This window comes from Ursus arctos, unplaced genomic scaffold (genome assembly GCF_023065955.2).
Source record: "Ursus arctos isolate Adak ecotype North America unplaced genomic scaffold, UrsArc2.0 scaffold_23, whole genome shotgun sequence".
Classification (NCBI taxonomy): Eukaryota; Metazoa; Chordata; class Mammalia; order Carnivora; family Ursidae; genus Ursus; species Ursus arctos.
The window spans coordinates 35,191,200-35,204,565 of record NW_026622908.1 but is presented as its reverse complement, the minus strand read 5'-3'; the positions used below and the strand labels follow the sequence as shown (position 1 = coordinate 35,204,565).

The 13,366-nt window shown below is 41.0% G+C and overlaps 1 protein-coding gene across 1 annotated transcript; it reads left to right on the top strand.

The window, feature by feature from the left end:
• The first annotated feature begins 11,426 nt into the window (after window positions 1–11,426).
• LOC113246527 (olfactory receptor 1009-like) lies at window positions 11,427–12,368 on the top strand. Its single transcript, XM_026487121.2, has one exon. The coding sequence runs from the start codon at window positions 11,427–11,429 to the stop codon at window positions 12,366–12,368; it is 942 nt and encodes a 313-aa protein (XP_026342906.2).
• Window positions 12,369–13,366: the final 998 nt, after the last annotated feature.

Sequence of the window (13,366 nt, the reverse complement as noted above, 5' to 3'; positions counted from 1 at the left end):
GGAAGCATTTAGGTGCTTGATATCAGCCATTATCAGCCCTATATTGCCTATCTCTAGATTTGTTTTGTGATAGAGGAAACAAATTTCTTTCTTTCTTTCTTTCTTTCTTTCTTTCTTTCTTTCTTTCTTTCTTTCTTTCTTTCTTTCTTTTCTTTCTTTTTTAAAGATTTTTATTTATTTATTTGACAGAGACAGCCAGCCAGCGAGAGAGAACACAAGCAGGGGGAGTGGGAGAGGAAGAAGCAGGCTTCCCACTGAGGAGCCTGATGTGGGGCTCGATCGCATAACTCCGGGATCACGCCCTGAGCCGAAGGCAGACGCTTAACGACTGCGCCACCCAGGTGCCCCGAGGAAACAAATTTCTTTAAATAATTTTTAAAGTTACTGTCATTTTGAGTTTCCTATCTTATATAACCAATCCTAATTCAAACTGAAGTAAATCTCTCTTTTGAAGGCAGAGGGTGGGAGCGGAATGCCCACACCAAGCCTTGGTTGACTATTGGCTTGACTTTTAAGCTTTAGTCAGTTAAAGGAGAATAAAATTAGGAGAAGATACTTAAAAAGGCATGTAGGTGAGAAGAGGTTCTGTTCATCTTCTCTCTCCCCATTTGACACCCTTCAAGAGAAACAAATGCAGGTAAATCTCATTTTATCCCACTTTGCTTTACTATGCTTCCGCGGATACCGTGGTTTTTACAAATTGAAGGTTTGGGGCAACCCCGCAGTGAGCAAGTCTATGGGCAATATTTTTCCAACAGCATTTTCTCACTTTGTGTCTCCCTCTCACGTTTTGGTCATTCTGGCAATATTTTAAACGTTTTCACCATTACTATGTTTGCTATAATGATCTGTGGTCAGCAGTCTTGATGTTACTATTGTAATTGTTTGGGGCACCGCGAACCACGTCCATGTAAGATGGTGACCCTTGTAGATGGGGGTGTTCCCACTGCTCCGGCAACTGGCTGGTGCCCCCATCCCTCTCCCTCTCTTTAGGCCTCCCTATTGTCTGAGACATCAGACTGAAATTAGACCAATTAATAAGCCTGCAAGGACCCCTAAGTGGTCAAGCGAAGAGTCGATGGACGTGGCGAACTTCCTTGTTGTCTTACTTTAGGAAATTGTCCCAGCAGCATCCCTGATCAGTCAGCAGCCAGCAACGTGGAGGCAAGACCCTCCACCAGCAAAAAGATGACAACTAGCTGAAAGCTCTGATGATGGTTAGCATTTTCTAGCAACAACGTATTTTTAATTAAGGCATGTACATTGTTCTTTTAGACATAATGCCATTGCACATAATAAAGTATAGTGTAACTATAACTTTTATATACACTGGAAAACCAAAATAATTCATTTGACTTGCTTAATGTAATATTCATTTTATTGCAGTGCTCTGGAGCCGAACCCACAATATCTCGAAGGTATGTCTGCACGATGTGCTTGGGCCAGTGCCTGCCCACCCCCCTCCCACCCCTCATACCCCCCACCCTTCCCACCCCAGATCTGGCGGCAGCGTCCTTATCTCTGGGGTTTTTGGAGAAGCAGAGTCTCGTGATTTACAGCCCCTCCCACGTGTGGGATGGACATGTTACTTACACTGAAAGAGTGATTCTCCCGCCAAAGAAGGGAAAAGGGACATCTGGTCTATTCCAGATGGACACATTTGAAATGGAACTTGGAGGAAAGAGAGAGAGAGGTTTAAGGACGATGTCTGGAGAGAGAAAGAGATGCTGTTTCACACGTTCTTCTCCCCTGCCAAGGTGAGAGACAATCAATGAATAAAACCCCCATTTTTAAACATGCTTAGATTCTTGTGTGTAAATGATAGATAGAGGGAGAGGGAGAAAAAGGAAGAGGAGAAAGAGAATTTAGATGGGAATGGCCTAGTTATATTCACGTTTCACAAGTGGGACTGCATAATGCAGAATTCAAAATAAGAAGCTATATCCAATAATACAGAAAATTTAAACAAAACATTTCTCGCTATACCTATCAATGAAATGGAGATAACATTATGTAGGGCACTTTATTATTATGAAATTAAGAGAGATATTACAAAGAAGTTCTCAGAAGGTTGTGACTGATATTTCTAATTTATTATTATTGCTTGTCTAATAAAAATTTTATATGATCATCTTTATAGATGTTAGGAAGAGCATAGGACACCATTTGCTCCTGATCAAATTCTATAAAATTTTAGTAGCCTAAACAAAGAGAAATGCTTCCTTATCACATGTCTTGGGGAAATACTCCTTTATCACCAGAGTCTAGCACAGTATCTGACACAGAAGGGATTCGACAAAAGTTTGTTAAATTCATCTGAGGTCATTTTGAAAGGAATGTGATGAAGCATCATTAACTTCTAAGGCTGATATTAGTCTTTCTCTCATTTCATGTTAATAAAGATTCCCTCAAAATGGCCTTATATCCTCGATTCTTAAAAACCTAGCTTTAAATATTTAGTATGATTTTAGAATAAGAGGGTCAAGGTTTGTTTACAGTATGTGCTTTCAGGACCACGACAGGCACAATTTCACATTAGTCATGAAATATCTCTTATTATCCTCCTCATTTTTAAAAGTCACCTATTAACATGGTCTCAGTGAATATAGGATGTGTTCAAATAAAAGGAAGGCCGGTTTCCTTAGTGAAATAACATTGTTAAGAAGTCCACCTTAAGGTGTCGCTAAATTCAGCCACTAGATGGCAGCATCAGCTTATAAAACACAATAATTTTGTCCACTAAGGCTTCCTTTAAAATTGAGAGCATTGTTAAAATAGGAGGCTTGGAAAAAGCTTTCGAAAGTCAAAAAATTAATTTTGAAGGACTGTGAAATCATATATACATTTTGTGTGTTTGGGCCTATGTACCCCAGTCCCCCCATTATCCTTGGTTTTGCTTTCTGAGGTGTTAGTTACTTGCAGTGAATTGCAGTCTGGAAGCAGATGATTGTCTTCCTGATGTATTGTCAGGTCAGTAATAACGCTGTGTCGCAATGCCTGTGTCATTCACCTCATTTCATCTCATCATGCAGACATTTTATTATCTCACATCATCTCAAGAAGAAGGGTGAATACAGTACGATATTTTGAGAGAGAGAGACCACATTCACATACCTTTTTTTTTTTTACAGTATATTGCTTTATTTTATTTTATTATTAATTATTGTCATTAATCTCTTACTGTGCCTAATTTATAAATTAAACTCTATTCTAGGAATGTATGTGTAGGAAAAAACGAGGTTTATAGAAGGTTCAGTACTACCCACAGTTTCAGGCATCCACTGGGGATCTTGGAATGCGTCCTGTGGATAAAGGGAGCCTACTGTACTTTACACTGGATTTCTCATCACATCCTTCTTTTCCTTTTCTTTCTTTTCTTTTTTCCTGCCTCTCATCACATTTTTTAACGTTCACTGTACATAAAAATTTAACATCTCTGATCTACTCTCCTGTTCTTATCTTCCAAATTTTGAGAGTAAGGTATAATGGCAGAAAGAAGTCCTATGAAGTGCAACAACACCCCTTCTAGAAGACATAGCTCAGAGACTGTACTCTGTCATCCAACATTCTTACAACCCATTACATCATCATAATGATAAATCAAAAGGCTTTATAACATTAGCTGCAAAATACTTTCCCTGGTCTGTCCTTTGCAACTTTGAAAACAAATAAAATTGTGTGGGTTTTTTTTTCTTTTTGCATTTTTATTATGACTTCCATCTTTAAATATCGAGCATACATTAGAATATTTGGCAAGCATTTATTTTTGAGTTTTTTTTTTTAAAGATTTATTTATTTATTTGACAGAGATAGAGACAGCCAGCGAGAGAGGGAACACAAGCAGGGGGAGTGGGAGAGGAAGAAGCAGGCTCCCAGCAGAGGAGCCTGATGAGGGGCTGGATCCCATAACGCCGGGATCATGCCCTGAGCTGAAGGCAGATGCTTAACGACTGAGCCACCCAGGTGCCCCTAGTTTTGAGTTTTTATGGTTTTTCATGTTTGTATTTTAATCTATTCAGGAATTTAAAAATACTTAGAGAATAATCCCCTTCCTCTTCACGGGCTAACACGTCCATATTAATAATAGTGGTGATTGTAAAATGCTGTTGTCAATTCAGCTGTTGAGACCCTCTTTAAGAGCAGGTGATAACATCGGACTCTTGATTTCGGCTCAGGTCATGATCTCAGGGTTGTGGGATTGAGCCCGTGTAGGGCTTCGTGCTGGGTGTGGAGCCTGCTTGGGATTCTCTCTCTCCCTCTCCCTCTGCCCCTCCTCCCTGCCCCCCCCTTGCGCTTTCTCTCTCTCTCTCAAAAAAAAACAAAAACAAAAACAAACCCAACAAAAAAGAATTGAAAAAATGAACAGGAGAACAGGTGATATAAAATTCGTAAGTAAAAGGGAATGTTGCAGGCTTTCTCCAGATAATTTTATTTTAAGGCAACTTGGAAAGGTGGAAATCATTCTCTTTTGAGAGATCATGAAAAGTGAGGGTCATGGAAGTGGAGTAACTTGCCTGAAGCTACAGAAATGGGGGACCGAGATGCCGAATTAAGTCAGCTTGGTGCTCAAGCGCCCCTTTCATTGAACAGCCTCTTTATTATTAGAAAATCTACAGCTTACTGATGGCACCTGTATTCAGTCATCTGTTCTTATCACCTCCTCTAACACTTCCTTATACAGAAGGTCTATTACTCAGTATGTCTGGTATTTGATGCCCTACTTACCATTTTTGGAATTTTTCTTGATTTGTTTAGTAGTGAGGTGTTTTATATCAATGCAGAAATATTTTTTAATTCAAATGTAAATTTGAAAAAAAATCCTTATGCTGATAATTTCTCAATGGAAAATTTCCACATGAATGGTTAACTGGAGTGACGGTTCAATTCATGATTTCTGTTCCTTGACATTCCCCAGCCAATGATACTTACAAAAAAAAAAAAAAAATCAAGTTGCTTGTTTATTTATTTTTTTGGTCATTAATATACTTCCGTTCATAAGGACATAGGAAAGGAAGCTGAATTACTCCGACAACCCATTTTTGGTCCCCTCTGCATCCCTCATCCCATGTTACAGAATCTTGCAGAGTGGACATCGGTCAGGGATGGTATTCAAAATATAGCAGGTGGGACGAGGGTACTGACCCATCAAAGAGAATGATGGTTGAAACAGGGTCCTGCAGCCATGCGCTGTCCTCCCACTATCTTTCCAGTGGCTAGATTGCAGGGAAGTCTGGATTTGGAGTAGAGGGTGGGGTGCTCAGGGTGGTGGGCACATGGAGAGCTGAGAGAGGCAGCTATTTTCCCAAGACTATGGACGTATTTTGTGGTTTAACAGCCATTCACCCACACTAGTGCTACCCTGGACACGCAATATCTGTTGCTTTGACTGCATTGTGGTCTCTCTCCTTTATGGTCATATAGTAATCGTGACCCCAAACCACCGTAAGAAAAGGTAGCACCAATAAACTCCATATGTGAGGTCCTTACAGGTTTTGAAATTTAGAGGGAGAGATCGCTTTAAACTGCCGAGGTCAGAAGGAAGGCTTATGTTTCAGCTAAAAGTTGCATGAATTTGAAACATTTGTCAAAATTGTTCTGATATTATTATAACAAAAATGCATGAAATTTTAAAAATTAATTTATCCTTATTGTCAACTAAAAATGTGCAAATTTTTTGCAGCAGTGGGTGAATGTTCTGTGGTAAAGCTTGATATAGTTTATTTTTTTATTTTTTTTATTTTTTTAAAGATTTTATTTATTTATTTGACAGAGATAGAGACAGCCAGCGAGAGAGGGAACACAAGCAGGGGGAGTGGGAGAGGAAGAAGCAGGCTCATAGCGGAGGAGCCTGATGTGGGGCTCGATCCCATAACGCCGGGATCACGCCCTGAGCCGGAGGCAGACGCTTAACCACTGTGCCACCCAGGCACCCCTGATATAGTTTATTTGTACCTTTCTTTCCTTTGTTCATTTTTCCTTGCCTAATATTGGTCATGTAGGTTAAGAAGAAAAAACTTTAAGGGCACACAAATACACATTAAAAAATAAACTTAAGTATTTGCCTTTTCTTTGACAAATAGCTTTGCCTTGTGAATTTGAAATTTCAACTTTAATCAACAGTGATTATATCAATATAGCTCAAAATAAACTGTCTGGAATTTAGGTCTTTATGACCTCAGAAAGTAATTAACACATAACACTGTGCTAGTCGTAAGTGTAAAACATAATAATTTGCTATGTGCGGGGATCACAGAATGGTTACAAGTTTTCACCACAGAGTTACAATTTTTTATTTTGTACTGAGAACTTTTAAGAACCACTCTCTTAGCAACTTTCAAATATACATACAGTATTACTGACCATAGTCACCCTGCTGCACACCACATGTCCAGGATTTATTGATCTTATAACTCATTTTGCTCACCTTTCCAAGCCCTGCCTCTGACAGCTACCAAACCACCCGTCGCTTCTCTGTATCTATGCGTTTTTGTTTTGTTTTTTAGATTCCACATAAAGTGAAATCACACAGTATTTGTCTTTCTTTGACTTATCTCAGGAAGTAAATTTTAAACATTTTTTATGTTATTCTGATTTTTTTTTCTTTATCTTTTATTTTTATTTTTTAAACAGGGAGAGAGAGAAGGAGGAGGAGCAGAAGGAGAGGGAGGGAGAGAATCTTAAGTAGGCTCTATGCACATCATGGAGCCTGACTCAGGGCTTGATCTTAGAATCCTGACATCATGCCCTGAGCCTAAATCAAGAGTCAGATGCTTAACTAACTGAGCCAACCAGGGGGCTATTTAGAAATCTTAGGGGGACGTCTGGGTGACTCAGGTGGTTAAACGTCTGCCTTCGGCTCAGGTCATGATCTTGGAGTCCTGGGATTGAGTCCTGTATCAAGCTCCCTGCTCAGCAGGGAGTCTGCTTCTCCCTCTCCCTCTCCCTTTGTTGCTCCCCCCTACTTGTGCTCCTCTCTCTTTCTCTCTGTCACATAAGTAAATAAAATATTTAAAAAAATAAATAAAAGAAATCTTAGAAATATATATTCTAAAGAGTCAAAACAGATTGACATAAAGGAATGAAAAATACCTATGTGATAAGCAACATAGGAAGAATTACAATATTCATTTCCATTTAAATTAAGAAGTAAAATTTGCCCGCAAAAAGAAAATATAAATATGCTTACAGAACAAACATTAACAAGTTCTTCAAAGAAAAGAACTGTAACCAGCCATCAGGAAGACAGTAAACAGGGCCAAAGTCACTCCCCAAATCCTGACAAATGACAAATGCTTGTTGTAGACACTTTACCTAAGAACACACACACGTAAAAACCTTTAGCCATATTGAACCTATGAATTCACACTGTCACACAATAAAAATGGATTACTATCTAGACAACTCATCATCAGCAATAGCCAAATTATGGAAAGGGCCCAAATGTCCCTTGACTGATGAAGGCTCAAGAAGTTGGAGTATTACTCAGCCATCAAAAAGAGTGAAATCTGACCATTTGCAAAAACTTGGATGGAGCTAGAGAGTATTATGCTAAGTGAAAGAAGTCAGTCAGAGAAACCCAAATACCATATAATTTCAGTCATATGTGGGATTTAAGAAATAAAATGGATGAACATAGGGGGAAAAGAAGCGAGAGAGGCAAACCATAAAACAGACTCTTAATGACAGAGAACACGCTGAGGGTTGATGGAGGGAGGCAGGCGGGGGATGGGCTAGATGGGTGATGGGGATTAAGGACGGCACTTGTGATGAGCAGCGGGTGTTGTATGTAAGTGTTGAATCACTAAATTCTATACCAGAAATCAATATTCACTGCGTGTTAATTAACTGGAATTTAAGTAAAAACTTGAAACTAGGAAAAAAAAATAAAGAAAAGGGCAATATCCAAACAGTTTTCAGGGGAGAAACAGAATTCCCTTTCATATGTAAAGTCAGCCCGAAGTTATCAAAAACTAAGGTCTCAGGGAAAAATTTGCTTTAAGGAATATAGCAGCATGCTAAGAAACCAAAAACTCAACAAACAAAACCTCCTGGAGTAGGGGAGTTGTGTTGTGAAGGGCTTACACTTTCCGTCACTCAGGCTGGAACCCATATTGGCTCTGTTTTGTCAGGCTGATGCTATTTGTGATACAGGGGACACGGAACCCTAAAGCGTTCTGTTTTATTGGTTTTTGTTCCTTTCTTGGCAATAAGAAATGTATTTCCCTTGCCATATGCTAACAAATACGATGTCTTCCTACACAGCTTAATGATCATTAGTATATCCTCAGAAGTTCTCTTCCAACCCTTGCTTACAATGGTTAAACTCTTTGTATGTTTTGGACAAAATCCCAGGAAGTTTAATTTATTTGGCTACATGTGCTAAATGCTATCTTTGAGAAAAGTTCATTTTCCACATTCTTTGCCCTTGCTCCCAAGATATGAACGCAATAGAGAGAGGGGCAAGGAGCGCTAAGGTCCTCCAGTGGCCCACCCTCTCCATGTTACTTCAATTTACCAGGATTCCATAGAGGTTCCTGGCTTAGCCTGGAACTAGAGAGAATGGAGAGACTATATCCAGTTAAAAACAAATATAAAATGATCAGAAAACAGATCTCATCAGACTTACTTAGGATATGAAGCAGAACTTTGCGCTTTCCCTTAGGGGTTCATTCCCAAGACACGGTAGACATTGGGGACAGAGGATCTTCAATGGCAACCACAAAGAAACGATGATGCAACTAGTTCAGGGAACTTTTATCTAATCGATGCAGACTCTGAATCTGTTTCTTACAGTGAGTATTCCACATTTTCTTCTTGGAAGAAAAGAAACAGTAAAACCAAATGACTACTGAAAATTCTGACCTATTCTGCATGAGAAGGCTAGGCCATACTAAGGGGAGGGATGAAAGCTGACAAACTTGGCTTATTCTTACTTTAGTTCTTCATGCCGTCTTTAAAGAAGAGAGAGCCTATTAGAATGTAAGCTGAGAACTTCTGAATCATTTCCTGTTCTTTCCACCTGATTTTCAACAAGTTCAAAAGAACACAAATTATTTTAAGTGGAATTAAAATAAATCATATATTTGGGTCATGGCCAGGACTGGCATAATCCTCCTCTTTGTTGAATGATTGAGCAAAATCTAAGAAGAGGTAATTTATGTAGACGTAAGTTTAGGTTTTGCAACTGGATCAAAATATACTCATCTAAGTATAAAATGGGACAGATGCTTTAGCAGCAGAAGAAGGGAAAAAGATTGCACTGAATTCAACTCACATCCCTGTCTACACCACCTGGGTGATTTCCTTGCTAAGGGGAGATTATCATAGGTTGTGTTGATATTATGCTAGTGCTCTGAACACGAGTTCAGCTAGTGCTCTGTTCCCCACTCTGTGTCATTTGATCTTCATGGAGCACTACATTCTATTCTCAGCAGCGAGTGCAGCAGAGAAGCAGAGCAATTAAAATGTGCATGGAAGGCTTGGGTACGTTTAGAAATTAAGGGTGACAGGCATTGTTCTGGAGCTTTGGGCAACTGCCAAGTGGAAGACTGAGAGGTAGAGTTGGATGGACCCTGGAAGAGTTCCTAGACTCTTGAAGAGCCCTGAACAAGAGCTGAGTGTGATGGGTGGACCGTCTGCCTGGCCATCCCATCTTTCTCTTTAATGCCCTGAAGCAAGGATCTAAGGTAAGCTGCATTATTGGTCTCAGAGGAGACCTTGCTAAAGTCCAATAATACATTTCAGATTAGAAAACTGGAGGAAACGTAACTAGCATAAGTACGATGCTGCAGCCCAATAGTCCTGGGCTAATAAAACTTTTTAAAAGTGAAGTATAGGGGCACCTGGGTGGCTCAGTTGGTTAAGCATCCGACTCTTTTTTTTTTTATAATGATTTTTTATTATATTATGTTAGTCACCATACAGTACATCCCCGGTTTTCGATGCAAGGCTCGATGATTCATTAGTTGTGTATAACACCCAGTGCACCATGCAATATGTGCCCTCCTTACTACCCATCACCGGCCTATCCCAAGCATCCGACTCTTGATTTCAGCTCAGGTCACGGTCTCAGGGTTGTGGGATCGAGCCCTGCATCAGGCTCCACACTCAGTGGGGAGTCTGCTTGAGATTTTCTCTCTCTCCTTCTGCCCCTCCCCCTGCTCTCTCTCTCTTAAATAAATAAAGAAATCTTTAAAAAATAAGTTAAGTATAAGTATGCTCGGAGCACTTACACATCTTCCTCTCATTCTAAGTGGATGAGAGTTCTGAGAGAGTAGGAGACAGATTTTAGGTATCTTGAGCACATGACGCAGCTCAGGTTCGAAGATCAGCTGACCTGAGAGGGTTACAAGGGATAGATGGAGGGTATACAGGTGGGATAATGTAGGCTCTTTTCCAGATTTCTTCCCTGTATATTTGCATAAAGGTGATACTCAAGGGCACCAGTCTATTCTCCTGTGGGCTTCTCACTAGTGGCCGTTGGCTGTAACCTCAACACCAGGCCATTAGGCAGCCAAACATGCATTGCCCTGTACTCATAATGGAGTGGATTTTGCCTCCCTTTGTGAGGAACGGGATTGTGAACACACAATTTCTGCAGTGTGACAAAGGAAAATGCACAGTCTGTTTGGGCACACACATGTGCAAAGCCCACCTCTGCCAGTCACCAGCATCATGAATGTGGATTGAGCTTTAATTTTCCTCCAGTGTAAAAGGAAATAATGATATTTACCTTGCAGGCATTCAATGAAGCACGTGAGGCAAAAACACCAGCAATTACTGTGCACTTCTCAAGGTGCTCAGGGAGACTCTACTAAATGCTTTGCATGCATGATCTCATTGTCCCCTCACAACAATTTACAAAGTAGGTGTTACTATGATCGTTCCTGTTTCGCAGTGAAGATGTTCCCAGGGTCAGGGAAGGTGGGCTCCAGAGTTGGAGACCGTGCATTTAGCCTTGGGTTATAATTTGTAAATTGCACAGCCTCCATCCTAAAAATGAGTGGCTTCTCATTTCTTCTGCAGCTGGCCTCACTTCCACCCTGCTGTGTGTGTGTTCACCTGGTGAACTCAAGCAAAGTTCACTGAAGTGAGTGTTATTGGACATCTGTTCTGGAACCATCTCTGCCATCAGATAGCCATGGGACCTTGGGGAGGCTGCTTCTCTTTTCTAGATTTTTGTTTTCTTCTTTCCATATTGATGGATTTCTGTGGAGTCTGAAAGTATGATAGCTTCAGATCTGATCTTTTGCCCTGGTCCTTGTCTCACTTTTGTTTTCTTGGCCACAGCATGCCCCTAAGTCCTATCGCCCCTGATGATCTCCCAGTTACTGGTATATTTTTTTCTGTGTCCCATTTTTGAAGATATGTTCACCACATCTGTTGTGACTCCTCTGTTCTTCTTCTAGTGGAAACCGAACCAGTCAATGGCCATTGAAAACTACACGAGGGTCACCGAGTTCATTTTCACAGGTTTGAATTACAAACCCCAACTGCAGGGCTTCCTCTTCCTGCTCTTCCTGAGTTTCTACCTCATCAATCTAACTGGAAACTTGGGTATGATTATTCTGATTCGGGTTGATTCCCATCTTCACATACCCATGTACTTTTTCCTCAGCCACTTGTCCTTCGTGGACATCTGCTTCTCCTCTGTTGTGAGCCCCAAGATGCTCACTGACTTCTTTGTGAAGAGGAAGTTCATCTCTTTCTTGGGATGTGCTTTGCAGCAGTGGTTTTTTGGGTTCTTTGTGGCAGCAGAGTGTTTCCTCCTGGCATCCATGGCCTATGACCGCTACGTGGCCATCTGCAACCCCTTATTGTATTCCGTTCTTATGTCCCAGAGACTCTGTGTCCAGCTGGTGGTTGGTCCCTACATCATCGGGTTCATGAACACCATGACCCATACAACGAATGCATTTCGTCTTCCTTTTTGTGGCCCAAATGTCATTAATCATTTCTTCTGTGACATGTCCCCCTTGCTTTCCCTTGTATGTGCTGACAGCCGGCTTACTAAGTTGATAGTTTTTGTCGTGGCTGGAGCTGTGGGAATCTTCAGTGGCCTGACTATCGTGGTCTCCTACATTTACATCCTCATTGCCATCATGAAGATCCACTCTGCCGAGGGGAGGCGCAAAGCCTTCTCTACCTGTTCTTCTCACCTGACGGCTGTCTCCATCCTGTATGGTACTCTTTTCTTTATTTATGTGCGGCCTAGTGCAAGTTTCTCGCTGGATCTCAATAAAGTGGTGTCGGTGTTTTACACAGCAGTGATCCCCATGTTGAACCCACTCATATACAGCTTGAGGAATAAGGAGGTCAAAGATGCCATCCACAGGACTGTGACTAGGAGAAAGTTTTGTAGGGCCTAAATTCTTATGTAGAAAGGAAATTGGGGGGCACCTGGGTGGCACAGCGGTTAAGCGTCTGCCTTCGGCTCAGGGCGTGATCCCGGTGTTATGGGATCGAGCCCCACATCAGGCTCCTCCGCTATGAGCCTGCTTCTTCCTCTCCCACTCCCCCTGCTTGTGTTCCCTCTCTCGCTGGCTGTCTCTATCTCTGTCAAATAAATAAATAAAATCTTTAAAAAAAAAAAAGAAAGGAAATTGGGGGAATAATCTAAAAAGACAGACAAACTGTGTGGATTCCTAAGATTCTAGGCCACTTGCAAGTGTTGGGGACTGGTTCGCACCCCTAATTCATCTCTCCACTTACTCCTTCATTTAGTCAATCAATGTGGATTCATTCAGCCCTATATATGATCTTTTATCTGTAATATACCAATATTATAGTTCACTTCTACAGTCCATTTACTTTTGCTTCTTTCAGACACTTCACAGCCCAATTATTTGAAAAGACGCTTTATTGGGGTGCCTGCGTGGCTTAGTTGGTTAAGGGTCTGTCTTTGGCTCAGGTCATGATCTCAGGGTCCTGGGATTGAGCCCCACATCAGGTTCCCTGCTCAGTGGAGAGCCTGCTTCTCCCTCTCCCTCTGCTGCTTCCCTTGCTTGTGCTATCTATCTCTCACTCTCTGTCTCTCTCTCTCTGTCAAATAAATAAATAAAATCTTTCAAAATATAATTAAAAAAGCCTTATTATTTAATTTCAGTTATTAATTTTTTTGTCATTCTGCTAACATATTTTCTTTCCCTGCTGCATCTTTGACATTGGAATTTTAAAATGCAGTGCTCTGGGGGCACCTTGGTGGCACAGTCAGTTAAGTGTCTGATTCTTGGTTTTGGTTCAGGTCCTGATCTCAGGGTGATGAGATCGAGTCCTGTCTCGGGCTCTTCAAGGAGCATGGAGTCTGCTAAAGACTCTCTCTACCTCTCCCTCTGCCTCTCCCCACTGCATTCTCTCTCTAAAATAA